Source organism: Rhineura floridana, chromosome 5 (genome assembly GCF_030035675.1).
Source record: "Rhineura floridana isolate rRhiFlo1 chromosome 5, rRhiFlo1.hap2, whole genome shotgun sequence".
In the NCBI taxonomy this organism is placed as follows: Eukaryota; Metazoa; Chordata; class Lepidosauria; order Squamata; family Rhineuridae; genus Rhineura; species Rhineura floridana.
Genome location: NC_084484.1, coordinates 117,291,599 through 117,317,438, shown reverse-complemented (window position 1 = coordinate 117,317,438; position 25,840 = coordinate 117,291,599). Strand labels below are relative to the sequence as shown.

Here is a 25,840-nt window from a genome sequence, read left to right as displayed (position 1 = left end):
ATGCTTATAGTACAGTATAATGTTAAATGTTTGTTTTGAACTGCTTTGAGAACTCTGCTCACAAGTGGTATGGATATTAAATTACAAATAAATGTAATGTAAATGTTAACTGGTGAGGGTATAAATTGTTATTAAATGTAAGAAAATGTTACCATAAAGATGACATCAGGCTAATTAAGAATATCCTGGAAATACTCCTTGTTGATTTCTAAGTGTACATTTTAAAATCCAAACTTCAGCATTTCCATTACATCTCAACAAATGGTAGAAATTAAAAAAACATTGATTTGCATTTCTGCCCCTGTAGGTTCCCGTCTTCGTCAAGAGGATTTCCCACCTCGAATTGTTGAACATCCTTCAGATCTAATTGTTTCTAAAGGAGAACCAGCAACTTTGAACTGTAAGGCTGAAGGCAGGCCAACACCAACTATTGAATGGTATAAAGGAGGCGAAAGGGTTGAAACTGATAAAGATGATCCTCGTTCTCATCGAATGTTGCTGCCAAGTGGATCTTTATTTTTCTTACGAATAGTTCATGGCCGCAAAAGTAGGCCTGATGAAGGAGTCTACGTATGTGTAGCAAGGAATTACCTTGGTGAAGCTGTGAGCCACAATGCATCGCTGGAAGTAGCAAGTAAGTCTTCCTTCTCTCTCCTTCATTGGCAGCCGCTTGTATAGCAGTTGCTTGAGTGGAATTTTAAATACAGAGAAATCCTTGGCTTTTAATGTCTGATTTCAATGTACAGCGAGAAGATAGTTAGGTATGAGTGTGGAACTCTAGCTTTGTACCAACACTTGTATTTAATGTTTATATTCACACAAGCAGATGATAAATATGACTAAGTAAATTAGAATATCTGTTTGTGTTTTGATAATGTGACTGTATGATCAAAAAGCTAATTGTATTCAGCAGCACTTATGGCAATTTTGAGCAAAGCTGAGAGTATGAAATAAAAATTTGATGACACATTTTTGAGGCATTTTACAATATCTATTCAACATAGTCGTCGTATCTGTATCCCAGTGCTGGAGCCAGAGTGTCCTCCGTGCAACTATTTCGGCTGCTAGAGCCCATGCTGCAAACTGAGTCAGAATTGTTCCAAATTAGTTGCAAAATGGAATAAGATTATTCTTGTACAGACTTGCATCTACCAAGTAGTGTTGTGGCCACATGTCTTGTCATTCATTTTAGTGGGTGTACATTGACGGTCTATTAACAGAACTAGCTTAGCCTACTTCAGTCCTACAGTCTGCTTGCATTCACACTGGCATGTGTAGTAGCCACATGCCAGTGTCACTCCGCCAGGTATGTACTATTGGCCAGCAGGCATGAAATGTATTAGGAGCTATCGAGTGTGTAAAGAACACTAAGCATAAATATCTTTCTGAAGCATTAGCATAAATAAAGATTTCCTCATATCCTTCATGCATGGTAAATAATGCTAAAAGTAGGCACATCCTCATCTTTTGTATGCTAATTATGTTGTAAACCGCCCAGAGAGCTTCAGCTATGGGGCGGTAAATAAATAAATAGAATTATTCTATTTAAATTATTTTCATGCCTTGTACAGGTAGTGTCTGAGACAAAATTAATAATTTTTGGCCTTGCCTGAAAAGCTGTATGAATTGGTACTTGATGTTTTTGAAAACACAAATGCTGATTCTGTATTCTGTAGCAGATTTTTAGGCTTAACAAAAATTATTAGTTTTGGCACATGGTAGATGTTTTCTTTATATGCTGCGAATACTATTTGTTGTTCAGTTAAGTATTTAAAAATCTGAATATACCACTTCTGATTGCATGGTTTCAAGTTTGATTAAGGTCTAAATGAGTGGTGCAGTATTGCTACTTAGCATACAGTTTCCACTTTATAAGTGTACTTCTTATCCTCATGATGAGTCTTGAGATGTGAAGGCCTGGAAAAAATAGGAAAGAATCCATTTTCTCCCTGTTTTTTACCAAAGCCTTTTTTGGGTTTTTTTCTGAAAAATTGGGAAAAAATGAAGAAAAAATGGATTATGGAATATTTTATTTTAGCATAATGAATAAAATGTTTCATTGACTCTTTGTCCTCCCCTTTTTCTCAGTTCTTTTTATGGGAATAGATGCTTTATGTCTGCTTAACACTGTGGAGGACTAGCGGAGACAAATAATTTTCTTTGTTATTAATGTTGATGGTTTCTTCTGGTTTTTTAAATTGTTTTTTGCCTGCTCCTCATAAACTGGCAAAATGAAATAGGTTCCTTACAGTTCAGGTGTTCCTTACAGTTCAGGATCTTGTAGTTCCATTTGTTACCCCCCAAAAAAGTAAAAATTTAAAAAAGTAAATCCAGTTTGTAATAACTGTTTGAATAAAATGTACTTTTAATATACCAAATGTGATAATTTTATGCCAAACCAACTTGTACATAATTACATTTGATGTTCCTGAAGTAACAAAGTGACTTTCAATCTGTAAAAAAGTGCTAATGTTGAATTTTTTCAATTTTTCTGAAAATTTCAATTTTTTTCTCAGAAAAAGCACGGGTTTTTTCCATGGCTTCAAAATTTCCAGAAATTTTACATCTCTAGATGAGTCATCTTAATTAGGATGACAATTAGAGGCTTAATGGCAAAGACTAGATATTTATTAAAAATATTAGTATTGTGTTCCTCAAATGGAAGAAGAGTGAGCTGAGCTCTGATGTTCAAAACCAGTTCTTTGGATGAACACATAATAAGAGACACCTTGTGTTTTTGCTCTTGCCCCTCCCCCCCTCTCTCACGCAGGCAGGCAGGCAGGTAGGCACCCATGAATGGGTGATTGCAGAACTGTGAGAAAATAACATTTTGAAGATCTCCAGAAAGCCAAGTAAGGAGGGAAAATAAGGGGTAGATTTTTGTATGGAAGAGAACTGAATATATGCAGGAGAGAGAACAGTGCTCAGTTTCTCAAGAGAGTAGTGTTGGGGTTTATTAGTATAGGAGATATTCAGTTGCCTTGTAAGCTGTACTCTTAAAAAAAAAAGAGTGTTGACAGGAACTTTCTCAGTTATATGATAAAAGAAAGGCACTCTGTTGCAGTTATTTAGCCTTTGTTTATGCCTCTGTTTGCTGCTCTTTCCATTCCTCAGATCTCTATATGCCCATCTTCGGTCTGCCAGAATACCTTCTTGTTCCTGCAATTGTATGAGTTCCCTATCCTTGCCTTTGAAATGTCTCAACCCTCTTGCTGTCTTGCTCAAATGTGTGTTCTTTATTTATCATGGGTCACCCATTTTTTACCTTTGCAACCACAGTGCTGGTTGTTTTGGTGTGTTAGTCTGTAATCCTTTACATACTTACCTGGGAGTAATGATGGGACTGATGTCTGAATATATATGCATACCATTGTGCTATCATATTTTCAATTCCATTTCATATTGTCCAGGCAGAAGTAGAGGAATAAAGGTTTGCCCTTATTCATGTGGTAAAAATAAATTGCAAAATTAAAAGAACCCCCAAATCATAACTTTCTAACAAAATAAGATTGGGATATTGTACAGGTAGCACTGTTTAGTATCTAGCCTAACTCTGCATGTTCTAAGTCTGCAGTCATATGCACATTTACTTGGGTGTGTGTATGAGTGATACTTCCAAGTAAAAGTACATAGGACCAGATGATCAGATTTTCTTAGCAAAATAAGAATGTGCTCTAATGTAGGCAGCTCCCCCTCTGCGCACCTGCTTTCCTGATTCATGGGCAAGTCTTGACGCTTGGTGTCCCACAAATGTAAAATGGGACTTTATGCTTTAGAGTGCTGAAATCACTTGCTATTCTTTAAAAATTGTATATGGAGAAAGAGGATTCTATTTCATAGATTTGTTGGCTGACCTTAAGTAAATTACTTACCATATAGCCTGGGTAAGAAGTAAAATAGGAATATTATTGTTTGCTTTTTAAATTTTTTATTTAGGTAGAAAACAAGAACAAAAATACAAGAAGGGAGATATACGGGGAAGAGAAAACAATGTTGCAATACCATTTGAAAGCTACATAAATGTTAGTTACTTTTTGAACAGATTTGTACTACTTTGGGATTTGATGTTAAAATCTGATGAATCAGATGTGGATTCATACTTTTATATGCACCATTCAAATATGTGGTTCATGAGGTAGCTGAGTTCATGGGGTAGCTGAAGGTAGCTGAGTTAACACCACCTTCTTAGCCATTATTTGTGTCCAGCATGGGGTTCTAATAACAGTACATGCTGCCCACCCTTTTCCTAAAATATTGTGCTTATACATTTATAACCAACCTGGGCTGAAGAATGAGGAAGGGTGGGATAAACATTATTCAAATAAATCATGTTACAGAGAAAATTAGCTTTGAACTCGTGCAGATTTTTGTTTTCTTTTTCTTGTTTTCTTTAGGGGATCACAGACCCAAACATCTGAAGGCTGTTGTTACACCAGATATAAGGCTGTATAGATAGTCTTTTTTTCTTTTGGCTTGAGGTTCTAGTTGTGCTTTTTTTTTTCTTTTTGAAGCTCTTTTACCCCATTCTGGGAGTCCCAAAACAGTCACAGAACTCTTAGTATCAGTAAATGTTCGTAGTTATACGTTTCTAGTATGAATGAAAACCATGTTTGTATTCCAAAACAGAGGCTATCACCAGATGTTTGATGGTTATAGCTGCCTATAGAAACAATTTTATTAGTGTTACTACTTTATATAGCTTATTCAAGTTCTCAAAGCCCTTCTCATCAATAATCCTTTATGGGAGGCCATTTCCCCTCTCCACATTCTATACATATTTGCAAGGCTGAGTAACTTGCCTAACACTAGCTAGTGAGTTCATGGCCAAAGTGATATTTGAGTTTTTCCCAGTCATAGTCTGATGCTACACACGGCCAGATGCTTTCTAAGTAGATTTAACACCTAAATTCCTACATTCTGATGCGAAATGAACAATTATAATGTGTTTCAGCACAGAACCTCTTAAGAGTTTCTGAATGTTGATGATTTTTCAGCTGATGAGGTTAACGATAACAGAGATTCCTCCCTATTGAGGTGTGAACATGCAGATTCCCAAACCATGCATACAAGCTCCACCACCAACATCCTCAGGCTTGTGACCTTCTGCTTAGATCTTCCTGTGTTTAGCTTACTACCCAGACCTTTGTTGTGCCCACTGCCTTTACCCCAAGTCTTCTGACATACACAGAGGGAAAGCAGGCAGGCAGGCAGAAATTTCACTCATGGTGCAGGAACACAGCATTGGTAAAGTATTCCCCCCCCCTGCTCTTTCTAAGCTTCTTCAAACTTCTGCATAACTGAAAGGAAATTTTGCCTCTCTTCCAGCACACACACAGTTCTTGGGAGAAAACCCAAAGTCTAGTCTCATTAGTAGAGAGGTTTAGACAGTGCTTTTTTTTCTAAAAATAAAAAAGAAATTAAAAATGGGTTGCTGGAACTCATATCTTGATATATTATAAGATGCCTGTCCTGTCCCTTGTCTCTTCTTGCACCCCCTCCCTAGTGGTGACTGATAATCATTGTACCTGGTGGGGCTGCTAGGAAAACACAGATGTGGCCAGTTGTCCCTAGTTTTCTCCCCATCTTCCTCACTTGCAAAGATACCATGACCACTTAAGAATTGCAGTTGTATAAATACTGAGCACCTAAGTAAACTGAAACGTGTTTTGAAATCCCTTCCGTAACAGTTGCTTCTCTGCTGGCAGCAAAGGTGTGTGCCACCACTCCTGTTCTAATTTTCTCCCTGTCTTTTTCCTTTGCAAAGAAACAATGGACACTTAAACACTGCAGTTTTTATTAATATTTAGCACCTAAGTCTGCCCTATTAGAATTTATTACCCATTCTTCACCCAGAGGTCTCAGGATGGGTTACAACAATTTTAAAGCACATAATTAAAACAGTTAGAAACAACCTAAACAACATCACAGAAAATATGCCGCTCAGGTGTTGAAGGCCAGGGTAAAGAGGTGTGTCGTCAGCATTCGCCGGAAGCTGTACAATGAAGTTGCCAGACATACCTCGGTGGGGAGACAGCTTAGGGGTTGCCACACAGAATCCCCTCTCCCAGGCCACCCCCCTGAACTTCTGAGGGTGGTGGAACTACCAGAAGGTAGTTCCCCTCTGCTGATCTCAATACCTGAGAACACCATAGGATAATTCTCATGGTGCTGAACAGTAGCCTCCCATAACTACTTTTTGGAAGCAGCTCTGGAGGTATGAGTGAAACAACTGAAGCACAGTGCCGCCAACTCCCACCTCCTTGAGACGTTTCAGAAGGATACCATGGTCAGCAGTATCAAAAGCCACTAAAAGATCAAGAAGAATGAGCAGGGTCGTGTTCCCCCGTCTCTCTTCTGACAGATGGACTGCCACTATCTTTTCAAGCACCATGCCCCAAAAGGGGATATTTGCCACTGGGCGATAGTTGTTTAACACTTCTGAGCCCAGGGAGGTCGTCTTAAAGAGGGGATGCACCACCGCCTCCTTCAAGGCAAATGATACATTCCCCTCTTGCAATCTAGCATCACTCTCTGGACCCACCCAGTCAGTCCCCTATGGTAGTTCTCAGAAGCCAGGGTGGCCAAGGGTCAAGGGGATAGGTGGTGGGCCACACTTCTTCAATCTGCTTGTCCACATCCTCAGGCAGCAATAATTTATTTATTTATCTATTTATTACATTTGTATACTGCTCCATACCTGAAGCTCTCTGGGCAGTTTATAGCAATTAAAAACTTTAAAAACAAATGTACAAATTTTAAAACACAAAAAACAATTTAAAACCACAATTTAAAAAATGTAAAAACAATGTAAAAACACATGCTAAAATGCCTGGGAGAAGAGGAAAGTCTTGACCTGGCACTGAAAAAATTACAGTGTTGGTGCCAGGCTCACCTCGTCAGGGAGATCATTCCATAATTTGGGGGCCACCACTGAGAAGGCCCTCTCCCTTGTTGCCAGGCTCCCAGCTTCCCTCCGAGTAGGCACCCGGAGGAGGGCCTTGGATGTTGAGCATAGTGTACGGGTGGGTTCATGTTGGGAGAGGTGTTCCATCAGGTATTGTGATCCTAAGCTGTGTAAGGCTTTATAGGTTAAAACCAGCACCTTGAATCGAGCTCAGAAACATACAGGCAGCAAATGCAAGCGGGTCAGAATCGGTTTTATATGTTTGAACCGTCTGTTCCCTTTTACCAGTCTGGCTGCTGCAATTTGCACAAGCTGCAGTTTCCAAACCATCTTCAAAGGCAGCCCCGCGTAGAACGCATTGTGGTAATCTAACTTGGAGGTTACCAGAGCATGGACAAGTGAAGTGAGGTTATCCCTGTCCAGATAGGGGCATAGAAACTGATCCAATACAGTTGGAGCAGGCAGTGCTCTGGATGCTTACGTTGGACTTGCTCTAACTGGCATCCAACTCTGTTCAAATCTGATTGATTTTGGCCCTGAAGTGCCTTGAAAAATTGTTACAGTAGGCCTCCGAGGGTGTCAGAGTAATGCTGTCTTGGCCAGATGACAAAAGCCCGTTCACCACTTGGAAAAACTCTGTGGACCGTCTGCTTAGCGGATGCAGTGGTGGTAGAGAAGTAAGTTTTCTTCACTGCTACCACTATCATATGGTAGACATAACAGTGCAGTGTTACCCTGTTAGGTCAAATTTGGACCAAGATTTGTGTCACCTGTGCTCCAGCTGCTGACCCTCTTGTTTCATAGCTCAAAGATCATTGGAATATCAAGGTGATCTATGTGCTCCACAGCAATGGTGGGTGCACTCAAGACCGATAGTGTTGATGGCTCTGTGCATCTCACCATTCCACAGTGAGATAAGAGCCTCAACAGAAGCACCAGCCATGCCAGCCGGAAAATCCCCCAGAACATTCAGGAATCTATCAGAATCCATCAGTTTCTGAGGGCGGACCGTCTCAATGGGTTTCCTACCCTTGCAGAAACCTTACCAGGGAATGGTCTGTCCATGGCAAAGAACTCATAGTGACTCCCTCCATCAACAGAGTTGTACTAATCCACTCTGTGGCAAAGACCAGGTCAAGGGTATGTCCGGTCAAATGTGTTGGGCCATTGATATATTTGAAAGCTCCATGGTTGTCATGGAGGCCATGAAGTTGCCATGAAGTCCCAAGCTGGCCCATTTGAGGCAGCCTCAGCATGGATATTGAAGTTTCTGTGCCCAGCACACAGCAGGCGAAGCAGAGGGGGCAAGGGCTTTAATGTTAATCTTCCTCCTCCCCTCTCTATGCCTTCGCCCACCACATCTCCCCCCTACCTACCATCATAAGGATGGCAGTCCCATTCCCAACCCTTCCCTGTTCCTGGCAGCAACAAAAAAAGAGGTGCCAGAACTCAGTTCCACCACAAAAAAAGCCATGGGTTTAGATATGAAGCAACATAAATATCTACCGCTGTTGTTTAACATTATTCAAACCTTCCACTACTTCTTTCCCAAGTCTTGTGTGCTTGTTGGAAAGTTTGATGAGTGTTATTTCACAACTTCACTAGTAGTTTGGAGAAGGTTAGAAATGCAGGAGCTTCTTCCAGTGTTTCTTATCTTTTCCAAACCATGCCTGTGGTATTTTTGTCTCTTCTGAATAGAGCCCTCTGACAACCAGAGGGCATGGAAATAAAATGGAGTTTCCTGTCATAACACATTTTGGAAAAGAGTTTGAAGAAGAGAGCAGAGCTTTTGGTGCTGCTTAACTTCTCCAACTTGCACATGCACATATTTCCTTGGAGGTTACTGAAATAACATCTTGCCAGGACTATCCACGGGTGCTCAGACCTGTTGTATTGGCAAGTAGGATTATGGCCGTAATATTATGAAACGTATTTTTCCTCGCTGCCTGTTTTCCTATCCTTCTGCTTCCATTGTTTGCAAATTTCTTTTCCATGGATTATTTCCCATACTACTTTGCATAACAGTATTTTTATTTGCAGTTGTACATTCTGAAATTATGTGAATGTGGAGTGAACTATGCATTTCTTGACTTTTTTTATTGTTGCAACATTGTCAGGCTCATTTTCCTCCTAACAAAATAGCTTCTGGGAAAGCCTGGTAAAAATAAGGTTAAGATATTTTTAAAATTAGCTTTAAAGACCCATGTCCTTTGGAGATTGAAATGTGATGCTGAAAGTTAGGTTAAAAGAATTGGGTCATTTGTCTAATACTGGTTATGATTTATTTTAATTGTTGAATGCAATAGGATTTTATAGTTTTATCTTAATTGGCTGATTTTTTTTTTTACTGATTGTAAATCACTTTGTAAGGTAAACAAACTGGAAAGATTTATACAAAAATAAATATTAGAATACTAGGGAGGCAGAGCCCCCTGCTTACTTTGCTCATAACCCCCATCTCCAAACACACACACACACACACACACACACAGCCACACCAGGCATCCCCAAACATACACGGGGACACACACACGGGGACACACACACACGTACAGAGGGACTCTTTCTCTCTGTCACACACACAAACACAGGGAGACACACAGCTCATGCACCTCCAAACACACACACACACACAAGCCCACACACACACTCTTCCAAGTGCTCCCAAGCGCACACACAGGCACTCACAAATCTCCACCCTCTCCCCCACCTCCCAGGCACCCACACTCTCCACCCCAACCTGTTTGCCTCAACTGTTGCCTGCTTACATGGTTGCTCTGTCACTTCCCCTGCAAGCCCCCCTGGGTTCCTACACTCTCCAGCACAACACAACACAACCTGCTGGCCTTGGCTGTTCAGTTGCTGCCGCCACTGCTGCTGGCCTCCCACTAACCTACTGAGACAGCTGCTGCTGCCGCCACTGCCATTGCACAGCCTGCCTCTTTGTCGCCCTGTCCCACTCCCCCACCACGCTGTGTGTTGTCATTATAGTGTGGCAGCTTACCTTATTATATAGGTCAGGAAGAAAGAAATATTTGAATTATAGTGAAATAATGTATTTTTTGTGTTTTTGGAGATAAGCTAAAAATTGTCTATATTAAAGGAGAGTAGTAAAAGTAAGATGTGACCTTTGACAGTGTATGAAACATGTTTCTGGGAAACTGAATGAAATAGTCAGCAGAACATGTAACAGAATTGCTTAGCTGCTCAGTAAACATGTTCTGCAGTCCTACAAATAATTTTAGCTGCTATTCGTTCTATTTCATTCTAAGCGTAGTTGTCTTAAGTAAACTTTATGTCAGAGTCACAACCAGATGTGACTTTAAGCTGATTGATGTTGATGGGGCATGCAGCCAACTCCTACATTTTTTTTCTGCCAGCAAAGACAATGATGGTATGGAAGCATATCCCACCCATATTACTACTGAAATCTGTTGGGCTCTCTTCTTGACTTTCTGAACCCAGCCTTTTGATGATTTGAATGTACTTAAATTAATTTCATTTTTGTTTTGTTTTTGAGGAATATAACCAGACTCAGATTGCCATCTGCAGGGAAACACTGCCTGGTAGTGAAAGGTCCTGTGCAGTGTGGTAAAGGGCATGTTCTTGTCAAAACGATGAAGGGCAGTTTTTCTCTATAAATGTCAATTTTCACACTGCTTCTCTAAGTAGTGCAGACAAGAATCTAGCAGTGACATAGTCATTTAAGTATTAAATACTGCATTTTAAAATTTAAAATAAGGAATAACAAATGCAGTTTTTGTTAAGTCTTCTGTCAACACACCTTTCTTGAGATTTCTTAAACGTTTCTATCACATTCACTTCAGACTTTTCTTCTTTTAAGTATCAGAAGAGTGGCCAGAGCTTGGAAGATTACTTTTAAAAAGTAATAAATTACAATTACTGTTACTTGGCCCCAAAAAGTAGTGATTACCGTTACAATTACAATTGCTCTGAAAGTAACTGATTACTTTACTTTTACTCAAAAGTAATCACTGCAGTTACATTTACGTTACTTTTTTTAAAAAAAATACCTACAAGGTGCTGGCCTTGGCTGCTGCTGCACATCTAAGTAGCCTAAAATGACATTTAAAATAAACACACATATACAGAGGGTAATAGAATAATTCTTTTTATCCATAAGATTAACAGAATGGCATATAAGAATCTGACATCCCCCCCCAGCAATGATGATACCCCAACACACATATGATTCACTTGAAATCAAATTTTACATTAGAAATGCTGCTTTTACAATGCATTTATGTTATGTCTCAAAAAAACAGGATGCTCAAAGAGCACGTCAGACACAGAATGTCTTTTTACAGTCATTATATTGCCACCAGTACTGAACAGGCATTCTATTGCGGGGCTTGAAGGCATGCCTGTGTTGTGCTGCAAAAAACACCGCAGCACATGTGGAGAGCCATAGAATTATGACAGTTCCCTGCTGTGAGACCTCAGGTACCTCAGCAATTCTTCATCATAAGTGTCCACTGCTGACTTCTTGCTTTGGGGCTAAATGTTAAAGAAGTCATTTTCCAAGTCATCTCCTTCCTGGTCTTTATCTGAAGACTGATCACTATCCTCATTAAGTACACCCATCTTTATTTAAGCTTTCGACAAGGCTTCCATTGTGAACCTAAGAAAGAGAGAGGATATGTTATGTTAGGAAACCACCATCTGCTCTTGATTTCCTGATACTTGTCATGTCCCCTGATTCAGGGTCCAACTGTCAGCCTAAGTCTGTGGATGATGACATAGAAGGTAGGAAGGTGACCAAGTCATCACACTCATGGGGCAGCACAGCAGGCCCTTAAGGATTACCTGCAGCACCCAGGGTTGTGATGAGGAGCTACAGGAAGAAAAGGCCCAGACCCTGCTTACCACCTTAAACCCTCTGATGCCTGCCTCTCTTGAGACAACATTTCCCTTGGAGTAATCCACCCAAAGGGCTTCCCTAATGTTCTTACTTGTTGGTATGGGTGGTTGCCTGGCATGATTCCAGCCACTCTAGTTTGAAGTGAGGGTGTAGGCAGGCTGCCAGAAGAAGCCTCTTGTCCTCCCAGATAGCTGCAAACTGCTTTCTTAGGGCTTCATGCTCACCTCTCAGCAGCTGAAAACAGTATGTGAACCTCACAGGTTTATTTTCCAGCCCTTCTAACTTGTGGTCCAGATTATAGAGCGTTGGTAGCAAATATCTCATGAACATGCCATTTTCCTGTTGCAGGACGTCTAGGGACTGGGCTAGTGGCCCCTTAATCTCTGTGTATTCCGGCACCACTACAATCTCAGCAGCTGTGATCTGGACAAGGAGCACTGGTCCATTATGGCATTCATTTTTAGTGGCACAGTTGACAGGAGCTCATGTAGTTGCTTCAATGCATCAAAGGTGGAATTCCACCTGGTCTTGTTTGGTGTACCTTCAGATACACACCACATTGCGCATGGATGTACGCAGCAATCTGTGCTGACTGGTTCTGCTTGGACCACAACTTGCTGCACTTTCCCATCAAGGAACCATTTTTTACAGGCCTTTACATCTCTAATCAGGCCCAGCCACCATTGCCAATGGTCAAGAATGACAAGAATTGTAGTCAAGCCCCCCTCCCAACAAAAAAGTTTCCTTTTTTCCCCTCGTGCGTTCACATCTCTTGGTAGGCCTGATTGGAATCCAGCAACTTCTGGAGGATCACAGTTTAGTCACTCCAGAAACCAACACTTTAAATAAACAGCATTTTTGGATGAGATGTGTGAATGTCTCCTAAAGACTTCTTGTCCATATCAGTCATGTTTTATTAGTAAATTAATTATTGTTGTGTAACCTCTTACCAAATGGAATCACATAATAATCATATTCTGAAACCGAATCCCTATCCTTGATATAAGGTCTTCAATAGAGCTTTGTCTTGAAAATTCTTTGGTCAGAAAGCACCAGATTAACTATGACACTGGTATGAGAATGCATGACAAGAGTCAGGTATAGTGCAGTTCTGCCCTATACAAACAACAGCAGTTCCATCTGTTCACTACATTTGGGTTTAACTTGCATCCTCTGGCCCTGATCTTCACAAGTGGCAGCAGTATGCATGTATGCTACTGTACACAAAGATGCCCACACTGCACAAATTGTAGTTGCTGTTAGCTTAGCATTCAGTTATGGAGCACCTCTTGTAGGGTAGAGAAAAAGGGGCTTCTATAACAAGCCTTTCCTCCTCAAATTGGTGATCATATCTGACAGTATGTTTTAGCAGTGGATGCATCACTTTTTCAGTGGGTTGGAGTAACACTTATTGAAGGTTGCCACCCTAAGTGCCTTTGGAAAGAAGGAAGGGATAGAAATCTAACACAAAAAACAAATAAATATAACAATAATTTTGGGTGAGGGTGACAATGTTTTATTACAACACTGCTATAATCTCTATTAGAGTAAATTTGGAATCAGGTTTTTTATTTTTATTTTTGAGGCAATGCTCAGGTATGGGGAGATAATACAAAATGAAGCTGTACCTAGAAGCGCTAGTATTTAAAAGGTGGTTGAGACATTAAAAGGTTTAACTGAACAGCTGTTTGTAAAAGCTTAAAAAACCTTTCTAATTCTCTATTTGCTGTAAACTGGGTATTGCTCTGTTACAGCTATAAAGAGCAGTTGGTATCTTGAGTTACTAGATGTCTGCTTAAGGCTTTTGAAAATGAGATGACATTTCAAATCTTACTTCCTGTGCAATAAGATTACATTTTTTTGTATGAGCTTGCTGTTTTGCAATGCAGAATGGTGTTTGTACTTCAAAAAAGCATATGGTTATATTTGCTTGTTATATTCATAGATGGTTTGGATGTTTCAAGTAACATCCTTTGCTGCTTTAGCCAACAGCACAACGGATTATTACTTTGTGTAACTTAACGGGAAACTTGCAGTAGGTTTTCAAGTCTTCTAATTCTGGGATGATAGGAGCAGAAAACAAGGCAAAAAGGAAATCATATACACTAATAGCAAGCTCCTTCTTTGAGTCTGGATTTTTATGTAGCCAGAATTGCACTATCCATAGACACAAAAGGGGAAGTATTGTCAGGTGTGAGGGAACCCTAATGTTTGCAGAAGTACAAGACATCTTTAGAACATCCCAGTGGCGGCTGGTGCCCACTAGACTTGGTGGGGGTGTCACAGCCAAATTCTGTTTCCTCCCCATCTTCCTCCCTTGCGAGCATATTGTGGACACTTAAGCATTGCAGTTTTACAAATAGTACCTAACTAAACCGTAAAATGTCTTTCTTAGGTTCAGAAAGGGTCCGTGCTGTCACAGTAGCTTCTCAGATGGGAGAAAATTTGTGTGGCCTCCACCTGTTCTGGTTCTTTCTCTGTCCTCCTTTGCAAAGAAACAGTTGATACTTAAAAATTGTAGTTTTAATAATACCAGGCACCTAACAGAGCTTTAGTCCTATGTTTGCTGTCATGAGTGTGCACACAGTTAAGTTGTACCTCCTCAGTAGTGAACAGAAACCTAGATCTCTGCTTAGTCAGTAATGCTATCCCAATCCTGTTTAAAAACAGACACACAAAGTGGAGTGAGTTGTGGGAAACTCGCATTTAGAAGACAATATAAAAGGCTTTAGTCCTGTGCTTGCTCTCATGAGTAAGTCCTACAGAACACAGTGGAGGGTTACTTCTGAATAAGATAGAGAGAATTGTGTTAGTAACCAGCAGTGCTTGGAAAGTTCATTATAAAAGGAACAAAATCTTCAGGCTTATTCCCTGGTATGCAGCAGGAACCTCCCTGACCTGGAGAGTGGTGTTCAAGTATGATGGATAATAGTCATTTGCTAAAGATTTCCAGGGGTTCTTTTTAACAAATAAAACCAATCCTGTAAACTGTAAGGTCCTATTGCTCAGGGAAACAGATATGGCAGGTGGGGGGAAAAAGCCAAAAAGTTAGAAAAATGAATCTTTCACATCGTATGATCAGTTCTAAATACTATATTGTAAGGAACAGAGAAAGGACTGGGCTATAGGTTTGGGGTTTTAGGGTAGGCAGTATCCTACCTGTACTTAGTGAGGGGCCTCCACAGGAAAATCCCCTTCCCAAAAGAAGCAACCTAGTGAAAATTGACCATGTTGACTGTGTGTGGTGGGTATGAAACTGGATGGGCGGAGAAATGAAATAGACTATTCTGAATGAGGATTTGCCTGGCTGGGTGGAACACTTGTTGCAGGTCCCTAGAAGTCTGAGTCATTCACAAAAGCCTGGGCAGAAATTTAGTATATGAAAGAGCATAATCTTTAAAAAATCATTTGATTAGAATTAAAAAAAGGTTCATATTACTAACGTTTAGGATATAATAGCCAGGAACTTGGAGCTTATTACACTGAAATAGTTGAAATTTTTGTAACTGTATAAAAAAGGGAAAAAATACCAGATAAAAATCATATATTTTGAGTACTTCACCCAAAGCCATTGAGAGACAGAAAGCAACCAGTTTCTTTTTTCTCCTGGCATGAGTAGTGAAGGATATAATCTAGCCCAGCTGCACTGATTTGCTGTAGTGTTCTGTCTAAGAGGATATCTTTGTTTGTAATTTTGTACTTTTTTTACTTTTCTGGCTGTATCACATGCTCAATCAGATAATACCGGTGCTTGAAATGCTAGGTTTCAGACTCTCTTCAGAATTTAGAATATAATCCTTGAAGGATTGAGAATCCTAGAAATTACCTCTAGATATTTAAGATATAGCTAACAAACACAGATTCAGCAGTTCCTAATTCTGCCCAGGAGGCAAGGCCAGAACCAGTGTTAATACTAACCAGATGCTTGTGAATACCTTTGCACAATCATGTGCCAACAGGCCTCTTACTGGTATTGTTCTGAAGTGCTAATGTTGGTGCTGTGCCAGAAGCAGAATGTGTTTCCACTGCAGTTAATGTGACTTCTAGCCCTCTTTCATATACTGTACTTCATTGGTTGTGGAAGTGTATTCTTCCTCATGCTGATTCTAATCTGCAGGTTTATGCCATGCTAAGTGATACATTATCAAGGTTGCAAATTACTGCTATCAGCTGATTGTGACTGAGATCTCAAATAAAATAAGATCATTTAGCTAATGGCAGGAGGCAGGCTGATCTCCATCTATGGCAGATTTAAGTAATGGCTGTTTGTTCAAAAATATTACCTGTGTGAAGGTTTCTCAAGCCAGCAACATTATGGGTTTTCACAGGTGATTTTTTTCTGGAAGATTGTGATTCTTATTAGAACCAGAAACTTGATTTATGACATACTCACCTTCTTGTTTTGCAAAAGAGGACTATTTATGTCCAGTTGTCCTGCTCATCTTACCAAACATGTTCTACCTTTTGTCACAGCTTGATCAGAGATAGTATTATCACTTGTACTATTTTGTTAGGAATGTTTTTCTCAGTCTAGACAACTAGCCTAGAACTCCTTCAGCTTTGATCCAATGTTTGGCACCACGTTTGGCTTTCAGTTAAAATATGCAAAAGTATGTGCATAGACAACTCTGTTAACGAAGTCACTTAAATAATGCAGATGGAGCCCAGGGAGAAAAGCCCTGATAACAGTTTACCAAGCAAACTGAGTGAAAATGGTGCATAATTTAAGAAAAAAAGGAACAGAGATATTTCATCTTTCACTTGACGCCTTGTACAAAGCAGGGAGACATACAACAAAGTGTACAGAGGAAAACTCCCTCAATTATGCAACCAATCAGAGCATATGATACTTCACTAAAGATATGCCACTATGCTTGGTTACTAAGCAATACCACCATCTTTCTCCCTGTGATTAGTTGATTTTCAACTAAGAGTATTAACCCCTAAGTTACAAACTGAATGCTCTCTGATGCCGCATCATAAATATTGTGAACTGAATTGGAAAGAAAGGGGCCTTGTGGGTTGTGGTTCCTGTGTCTGAGAGAGAGATCAATTGCCTGTCCTAGATGGGGTTGTACTCCCTCTGAAGGAGCACGTACACAATTTGGGGATACTCCTTAATCGAACTTTCTCACTAGAGGCTCAAGTGAGCTCTGTGGTCAGGGGTGCTTTCTGGCAGCTTTGGCTGATATGCCAAATGTGACCATTCCTAGACTGTGATAACTTGACCACAGTGATCCATGTATTGGTAACCTCAAGACTTGATTACTGTAACACTCTTTATGTGGGGCTGCTCTTGTATCTGGTTCAGAAGATGCAACCAGTACAGAATACAGCACAGATTGCTCACAGGAGCAGATTACTGGCAACATAGTACCCTGCTGCTGGAAGAGCTGCACTGGTTGCCAATTTGCTACCAGTACTTCTGTTAATTTACAGAGCTCTAAACAACTTGGGCCCAAAGTACCTTAAGGACCGCCTGACTCCCTGTGTTCTATCTTGGTCACTGAGATCTTCTGATGAGACACTCATAGTGGCTCCTCAAGCTCCCGAGGTTTGGTTGGCCTCCACCAGGGACTGAGATTTTCATGTGGCAGGCCCTGCCCTGTGGAACTCTCTACCAATAGAGGTTTGGCAGAAACCATTCCTTCTTTCAGGTGTCTCCTGAAAATGGAACTTTTTAAACAGGCCTTTTAATATGACAGGCCTACCACCTACCACCTACCACCCTACTATACCTGTACTGTCGATGCCATTGCTTGTTGGTATGGGTGTGGGTGTGCTGTTTTGACTGGATGCGGATGTGGACGCCGCGCTTTTATTTGCGGCCTTTGGCGCCGCGGCCTCGGGTGCTGCCGCTCTGTTTTTGGGGTCGGGCGCGGATGCTCGCAACGCCACGTCCTTGGACCCCTTCTGGACTGGACTGTTGCTGCTGGATTGTTGCTGCTGCCTTGTTGTTGCGGCTGGGTGTGGATGGTCACGCCGTGCCGCGCTGAGCCGCGCCGAGCCCGTGGGCCCTCTCGGACCACCGTCGTTGTTTGGACTTGGGTGCCGCTGGTCTGCTGTGGCCTGCGTTGCCCTGGACCTTCGCTGTCGGTCGCTGTTCTGGTGGAGCCGCCGCCATTCTGTTGCTCTGGGCAGTCGTTTCGTTGTGGCCGGAGGCGCTGGGTGACTGTGGCGCTGCGGCCTTGGATCGCCTTTGGATCTGGGTGCCACGGTCTTGCCTAGTGCAGGGGGCTGCGGTCTCAGTCCTTGTGCTGTATCGGGCCGTTGTTGCCCTGTTACTGCGGCTGCCGTTGCTGTCTTCTGCCATCTGCTGGAATGCGGCTGCTATTGGAGTGTGGACTTTCTGCCCTTGCTTATTGACTATAGGTGCTGCTATTTTTGCTACCAGCTTCTGTACCATCGCTGTCGCCAGCTCCGTTGCTGTGGGCTTTGGCTTTGAGCTCATCACAGCTCTGATTATATTCTACTTGCGAGTTCTGTCTGCAAGCACTATCTGTGAACTGCTTCGCCATTGCATATGAGTGTCATCTTCATTATTGCCACCACTGACATTATTAGGATTATTGCTAGTTGTTGATTATGGAAATGTGGGGTGTGTATGGATGTGTGGATGTGTGGATGTGATGGAAATTGTACTGATTTTAATTTTAATTTGAATTTAAATTAATCTACAGTTACAGAGTGATAGAGGCGGGTCTCCGGTTTATTATTGTTTTAGGGTGGGTGGCCTGTCTGATCGGCGGACTGGGATAGGGGCATGTGCAAGCCAGGGAGGGATGGAACAGGGAGGGTTAGGGGCCAAACTATAGAAAAAGTGGGCGGCAGGCGCTGGAATGGTACTGCTGGCAGACCAGGCCAGATTAGGGGAACAAGGGATAGATGCTTAATACCCATCCCATGTTCCGGGTCTGTCCAGAACCAGACGATAACTGGGGGATGCAGAATTCCTACGGACCTTCGACTGCTGTTGTGTAATGCCAGGTCTGTAGTACAAAAAACATCACACATTCATGATATTATCTTGGATGAGCGGGCAGACCTGGCATGTATTACGGAGTCTAGGCTGGATGAGGCCTCAGCTCCCATTCTTGAGGCCATGTGCCCGCCGGGTTTCCGTTACGCACAGCAGCCGAGGGTAGGAAGGTGGGGAGGGGGAGTGGCAGTCATCTATCGAGAGTCTTTAGTTTTTGCCAGACCTCCTCTTCACAGGACTAAGTTTGTTGACTGCATGTACTGGAGGTTGGGCCCGAAGGGCAGTTTGGGGATCCTGCTTGTGTACCGCCCACCCCGCTGCACAGCAGACTCCCTGGCCGAGGTGCTGGAGGTGGTCTCGGCTGTACGGGCGTTGTCCCCAGAATTATTAGTGCTGGGTGACTTCAACGTGCATGCCGAGACCACTCTCATTGGAGCCCCTCGGGATTTCCTGGAAACCATGGCTTCCTGGGAACTGTGCCTTAGTAATATTGGGCCCACCCATGTAGCCGGTCATGCTCTCGACCTTATGTTTGTCCTGGGAGGGGAGGGAAGTGCTCTGAAGTTGGGGGTGGTTTCTTCCACCCCTGTGTCATGGTCAGATCACTACCTGGTAAATATAGACTTCTCGATGCCACACACCCTCCGCAGGGGAAAAGGACCTATTAGAATGGTCCGTCCCAGGCGCCTGATGGATCCAGAAGGATTCCTGACTGCGCTTGGGGAATTGGAACCTGCTGAAGGCCGCCCGGTCGATACCCTGGTGATAGAGTGGAATGAGGGAATCACCAGGGCATTGGACCGGGTGGCTCCGAAACGTCCTCTCCCCCTGAACAGAACTCAGTTAGCACCATGGTATACACCACGGTTGCGTAATCTGAGACAGGAGGTGAGACGACTAGAACGCCGGTGGCGGAAATCACGTTCCGAAGATGTCCGGACACAGGTTAGAGCAGCAGTAGCTGCCTATCAAGTGGCAGTGAAGGCACAAAAGAAGAGGTTCTTTGCTGCCTCCATTGCGTCTGCAGAGTGCTGTCCCAGGAGGTTGTTCCAGGTGGTCCGAAGCCTGGTCGGTCCAGTTGCTCAGGAACCCTTGGAATAGTCAAAAGCCTCCTGTGACAAATTAGCAAAGCACTTTGCTGACAAAATCGAACACTTACGGAACTTGATCCCGTACGTCGTGGATACAGTGAATGAACCAGAGTTGGCCAGTTGCAAGCCGGTCGAATGGGATCGGTTTCGGCCTCTCCCTTCTGAGGATGTGGACAAGGTGCTCTCAACTGTGAAGCCTACCACATGTCTAAATGATCCTTGCCCGTCGTGGCTCCTTGTGAGCTGCAAAGAGAAATTGGGCGAGGGGATTAAGGCGGTGGTTAATGCATCCCTGGAGGAGGGTGTAATGCCATTAGCCCTCAAGGAGGCAATTGTAAAGCCCATCTTAAAGAAGCCCTCCTTGGATCCCCAAGTTCTGAACAACTTTCGCCCAATTTCAAATTTACCATTCTTGGGCAAGGTCATTGAGCGAGTGGTGGCTAATCAGCTGTCGACACACTTGGATGAAACGGATTATTTGGATCCATACCAATCGGGTTTCAGGACTGGACATGGAACTGAAACAGCCTTGGTCGCTCTGGTGGATGATATGAGGAGGGCATTAGATAGGGGAGAATTCACCTTTCTTGTCCTCCTCGATCTCTCAGCGGCTTTTGATACTGTTGACCACAGTATCCTTTTACATTGCCTGGAGGGATTGGGAATAGGAGGCACTGTACTGCAGTGGTTCCGTTCCTTTCTCTCCGATAGGCATCAACAGGTAGCATTGGGGGAAGAGGTTTCAGACCCTTGGCCTCTCAATTGTGGTGTGCCACAGGGCTCTATCCTCTCTCCCATGCTATTTAATATCTATATGAAGCCGCTGGGGACAATCATTAGGAGATTTGGGCTGCAGTGTCACCAATATGCGGATGACACTCAGCTCTATCTCTCGTTTAAATCCTCACCAGAGTTGGTTGTGGAGACCATGTCCAAGTGCCTGGAATCTGTGAGGGGATGGATAGGAAGGAACAGGTTGAAGCTGAATCCCGATAAGACCGAGGTGCTACTCGTGGGGGACAGAGGAAGGTTGGGAGATATTGACTTGATGTTCGATGGGGTGAGATTACCCCTAAAGGACCAGGTCCGCAGCCTTGGGGTTGTTCTTGATTCCAGGCTGTCCATGGAGGCTCAGATCTCGGCAGTGAGTCGGGCACCTTGGTATCAACTACACCTCATACATAGACTGCAACCCTACCTTCCTGTTCATCAGCTCCCATTGGTGGTACATGCCCTGGTCACCTCTTGTTTGGATTACTGTAATGCGCTCTACGTGGGGCTACCCTTGAAAACGGTCCGGAAATTACAACTTATACAAAATGCGGCGGCTCGACTACTTACAAACTGTCGCCGCTGGGAGCATATCACCCCAGTGCTATTCGACGTGCACTGGCTTCCAGTTGTTTTCTGGGCCCAATTCAAGGTGTTGGTATTAACCTTGAAATCCCTACACGGTCTCGGCCCAATTTATCTGATGGAGTGCCTCCCACGCCACCAATTATGCCGCCCGACAAGATCAGCCACACAGGGCCTCCTCTCAGTCCCGCCAACTAAAACAGCTAGGTTGGTGGGGACTAGAGAGAGGGCATTCTCAGTGGCGGCCCCCACTCTCTGGAACTCCCTCCCGTATGATCTTCGGCATGCCCCATCCCTGAATGTATTCCGCCAGGCCTTCAAGACCTGGCTTTTTAGACAGACCTTCGGGACTTCCAGGGAGGGTTAATCTCTATGACAAATTGCCCATTACTCTGAACTGTCATTGTTTATAGTTTTTATCGTTTGTATTGTATTATTATGATGTATTTTATTGTAACCGAGTTGTACGTCGCCTAGAGTGGCCACAGGCCAGATAGGCAACACATAAATTAAATTATTATTATTATTAATATTCTTTGCCAACAAATGCAGTACTTATGTATGTTTTTATTGGTTTTAATTCTATCATGTTTTTGTATTTTGTAATGCCACTTTAAGATCCTCCGTGGCGCAGAGTGATAAGCGGCGGTAACGCAGCCGAAGCTCTGCTCACGGCCGGAGTTCGATTCCAATGAAAGGAGGAAGTCGAATCTCTGGTAAAAGGGGTCGAGGTCCACTCAGCCTTCCATCCATCCATGGTCAGTAAAACGAGTACCCGGCATATGCTGGGGAGGTAAAAAAGGCCGGGGACGGAACTGGCAATCCCACCCCATATATATGGTCTGCCTAGTAAACGTTGCAAGACGTCACCCTAAGAGTCAGAAATGACTCGTACTACAAGTGCAGGGACACCTTTACCTTTTACCTTTAATGCCACCTTGATATATTTTTTATGAAAAGTGCAGCTTATAAATATTTTAATGAATTAATGAATAAATTGCTTGAATTTTATCCCAAGTGACTTAAAACAATGCTGCCTATTTTGCATACCAGCTCTATCCCATTTAGCTAATAATAAATCTTCCATATGTTAAAGGTAACTGGTCAGTTCCTCCTTTAAGTAAAACCAATCGTCTCCAGCTCCCCTATCTTGGCCCAGAGGCTTCAGGAATTAGCAGATAAACACCATTTGCCCTTCTCCAAATGTCTCTAGTGCGGGGGTCACCAGTGCATTACCCACAGGTACCATGGCATCCACGAAGGCCTTCAGTGGCACTCCCAGCTTGGTAGTCCAGCCTTCTGAGCCTCTTTCTTTTTTTTAGAAAGCAGGTCTCTAGCCCTCCTAAAAAAAAGTTATAGAGCAAAATGTGCAGGTATCCTTCTAAGTGATTTATGTGAAATGAGGCAGCCTGGCTACTCCTGCCTGTCCGTGTTATTAGCCAATGACTGAAGTCAGAGCTTTGACTGATAAATGAGTTGTTTGAACACCAAGCAATAGGAATTCCTGGGGTCCTAAAGAGCTGCTGTTTTGCCCTCCCTTTTAGTGCACTTTTCCTGTTTCTGTCTTTTTTCTAGTCCTTGGGATCTCCATAATTTGCCCTTTCATCTTCCCCAGCAACCAGAAGGCACATTTCCTGTGCTGGGTTCAAGTAGCGTGTAGGAATAATTTTCTGCCAATACTTTTCCAGTAAGTGTGGGCGAATTTTAAAGAAGCCCCTGTGCGGCGTCCTTCCCTGGGTCTCCCTGTCAGGTTCCTACCTGCGCGTGGCTACTGCCTGTCTCTAGGCACCACCAGGGACTCCACCAGTCTGGACCGCTCTCTCTTATGATTTCTCTCCCCGCTCTAGCACAGATCTCAACAGATCCCCCTGCTAGGCAACCACCAGTAACGTCCCAGTACTAGTAATCCCAGAGACTCTGAATACTGGTATTGTTACTCTCTTCACCGCTGCCACCATTTGTTACAGTTCCCCTTCAGCCTTGGTCATTACCTTACCCTCCCTTCTGGTCTGTGAAACCCCAACCAAGGATCAGGCCTTTGGTAAACCAAATTAAGTATTTATTACAGATAACAAAGCTAACAAGATTAACAAGATTTCTTCTTAAGGCACATAAGCATATGGTTTTACTCAATACTAATCCGAACTCCACCTCCCTCCTGGTAAACAACTCTCTAAACCCCACCAAGCAATCCACTCTTTCTCTTCTCCCCCCTAGATTCCACTCTTTACCACCTCACATTCCCCCAGATTTACCTGTCATCCTTTCATTTATACTGTCAGCCATTTTAAACATTCAGCCAATCATCAAGCATTCTATTGCCCATTCACTCCCCCTCCTCTTTCACTACTTACCATGTATACTCTAAACAACCAGCACTTACCATATATACACTAATATATAGGAACATCACAGCCCCCTCCTCCTAAAAGGCAAATGTGAAAACTTTGCAGAGAGGCTTAAGCATGTCTCCTGTTTTGCAAGAGCTAAAGGATAGGGACTTATTTAAGAAATCATTGTATAGTTAACTTACAGTACAATGCTATGCTCATACATAAGTGTCTTTGTGTTTAATGGGGCTTACTTCCAGGTAAATGGCTACAGGATGGCAGCCTAGGCTTTGGTATAGGGTTGGCATTGGGGAAAACAGTGTTCTTATTTATTTATTATATTTATATACTGCCCCATAGCTGAAGCTCTCTGGGCAGTTTATAGCAATTATGTCAAGACAATCTGTTTCATCTAAGAGTACTTGCAATTGCTGCTCTACAACCCTCTCAGTCACGTTTCCTAAAAAGAAGGTATTTGTGACCGGGTGGTAATTGTCACAACCCAGTGGGTCCAGGGTGGGCTTTTTCAGGAGCAGTCGGATCACCCCGTTTCAGGATGGCTGGGACCACTTCCTCTTGCAAAGATGTGTTGACAGCACCCTGGATCCACTTAGTCATACCTCCTCAGCAAGCTTTAATAAGCCAAGAAGGGCAAGGGTTGAGAGGACACATTGCTGGCCGCATTGTCGCAAGCACCTTGTCCACATCATCAGGTCGCATCAATGGAAACTTATCTCAAGAAGTTGTGGCAGACATTGCACTGGATCCCTTACTGGGCACTACAGTAGATATAGATAGGGCATCAAGATTTCTATGGAGGCAAGCAACTTTACCCTTAAAATGCTTTGCAAACAATTCACAGTGGGCTTCTGAAGGGTCTAAAACTCAATTTCCTGAGGTTGATGTTAACAGTCTCTTGACAATATGAAAAAGGTCCACTGGATAGCTAGTTAAGGATGCTATGGAGGCAGAGAATGGGCTTTCTTCACTGCCCTCACCGCCACACAGTAGGTGCAGTTATGATGTTTTACTCATGTCTGATCAACCTCACAGCATGTATTTTGCACTTGTTCTCTAGCTGTCATCCAATACGTCCTTTACTCCAGAAAGGCTGGCAACCTCTGCTCTAGTGTTTGTTTTCCCCCCGTGTTTCATTGACCAATTATGTCCTACTGTATGTCCATTGCCAGTTTGGTTGGCGATCACTCAAACAGCTTGCTCAAGAAAGGGACATTTGCAACTAGCCAGTAGTTAGTATAATCATTTGCATCCTAGGAAGTTTCTTCAGGAGTGGTCTTATAACCATTTTCTTCAAGCAGTCAGGACCACCTGCTCTGCCAAGCAGAGGCATTTGTAATCTCTTGTACCCAGGCAGGCAGTCCCTCCTTTGCTTGAAGTTATAAGCTGTGAAGGGCAAATGTCATGCTTGCAACTGGTAGGTCTGATCCTGTCAAATACCACATTCGCAACCCACTCTATCAACAACAGAAACTAATTATGCAACACTAGACTAGATAGTACACTGAACACTTCTCTGGATTGACTTATTTAAAAAGTGGCATCTGGTCCAATTTAAGCAATTTTGGCCGCTCAAGTTCTTAGTAAACAAGTGGTCTCCAATGGTTCCCTTAATTCCACATGGCTGATGTTGGAGTAGGCTCTAAGCCAGCCTTTCCCAACTAGTGGGCCACCAGATGTTGTTGGACCACAATCCTCATCTTTCCTGACCATTGGCAATGCTGGCTGAGGCTGATGGGAGTTGTGGTCCAACAACATCTAGTGGCCCACTAGTTGGGAAAGGCTGCTCTAAGCTGACAAGAAAAGCTCCATAGGATGTCCCTCTGGAGATGCAGTGGTGGCAGAAAACTATTACTGCTTTGCCTTCATTACCCGCACAGATAGGCTCAATACTGAGCTCACTCATGTCTGAATGACACTGGACTTTTGTTACTTGTGCTCTAGTTATCTCCCAACCTGTTATGTTGGTGTCAGCTCCCCGGTAAACCAAAAAGAAAAACGAGCTTTACAGCATGGGAGAGGAAGTATTATAGGAACTATTATGTCAGTAGCTTTGGTTGACTCTGTATTTAACAAAGTGATCAAAGCACTGCCAAAATTGGCAAACATACCCAACAGAAACACCTTAATAAATCATCAAGCATATAGAAGATCATATCTTTCTGAAGAAAAAAAACAAAAACAAAGTTTCTGGAGAATTAAGTCCTGATTCAGTAATCTTCTGGATTATTTGAAAGTACCAGCATGTGAGTAGGGTATCCAACTAAATAAGCTTTTTCC

The 25,840-nt window shown here is 42.8% G+C and overlaps 1 protein-coding gene across 9 annotated transcripts in view; it reads left to right on the top strand.

Annotated features, from left to right (window-relative positions):
* Positions 1-25,840, top strand: part of ROBO1 (roundabout guidance receptor 1) — a 1,232,929-nt gene that overhangs the window by 800,389 nt on the left and 406,700 nt on the right. For all 9 annotated transcript variants that reach the window (XM_061627948.1, XM_061627952.1, XM_061627945.1 and 6 more), the window contains one exon: positions 308-634. In XM_061627948.1, coding sequence (XP_061483932.1) covers positions 308-634 — 327 coding nt within the window. The remainder of the gene's footprint in view (positions 1-307; positions 635-25,840) is intronic.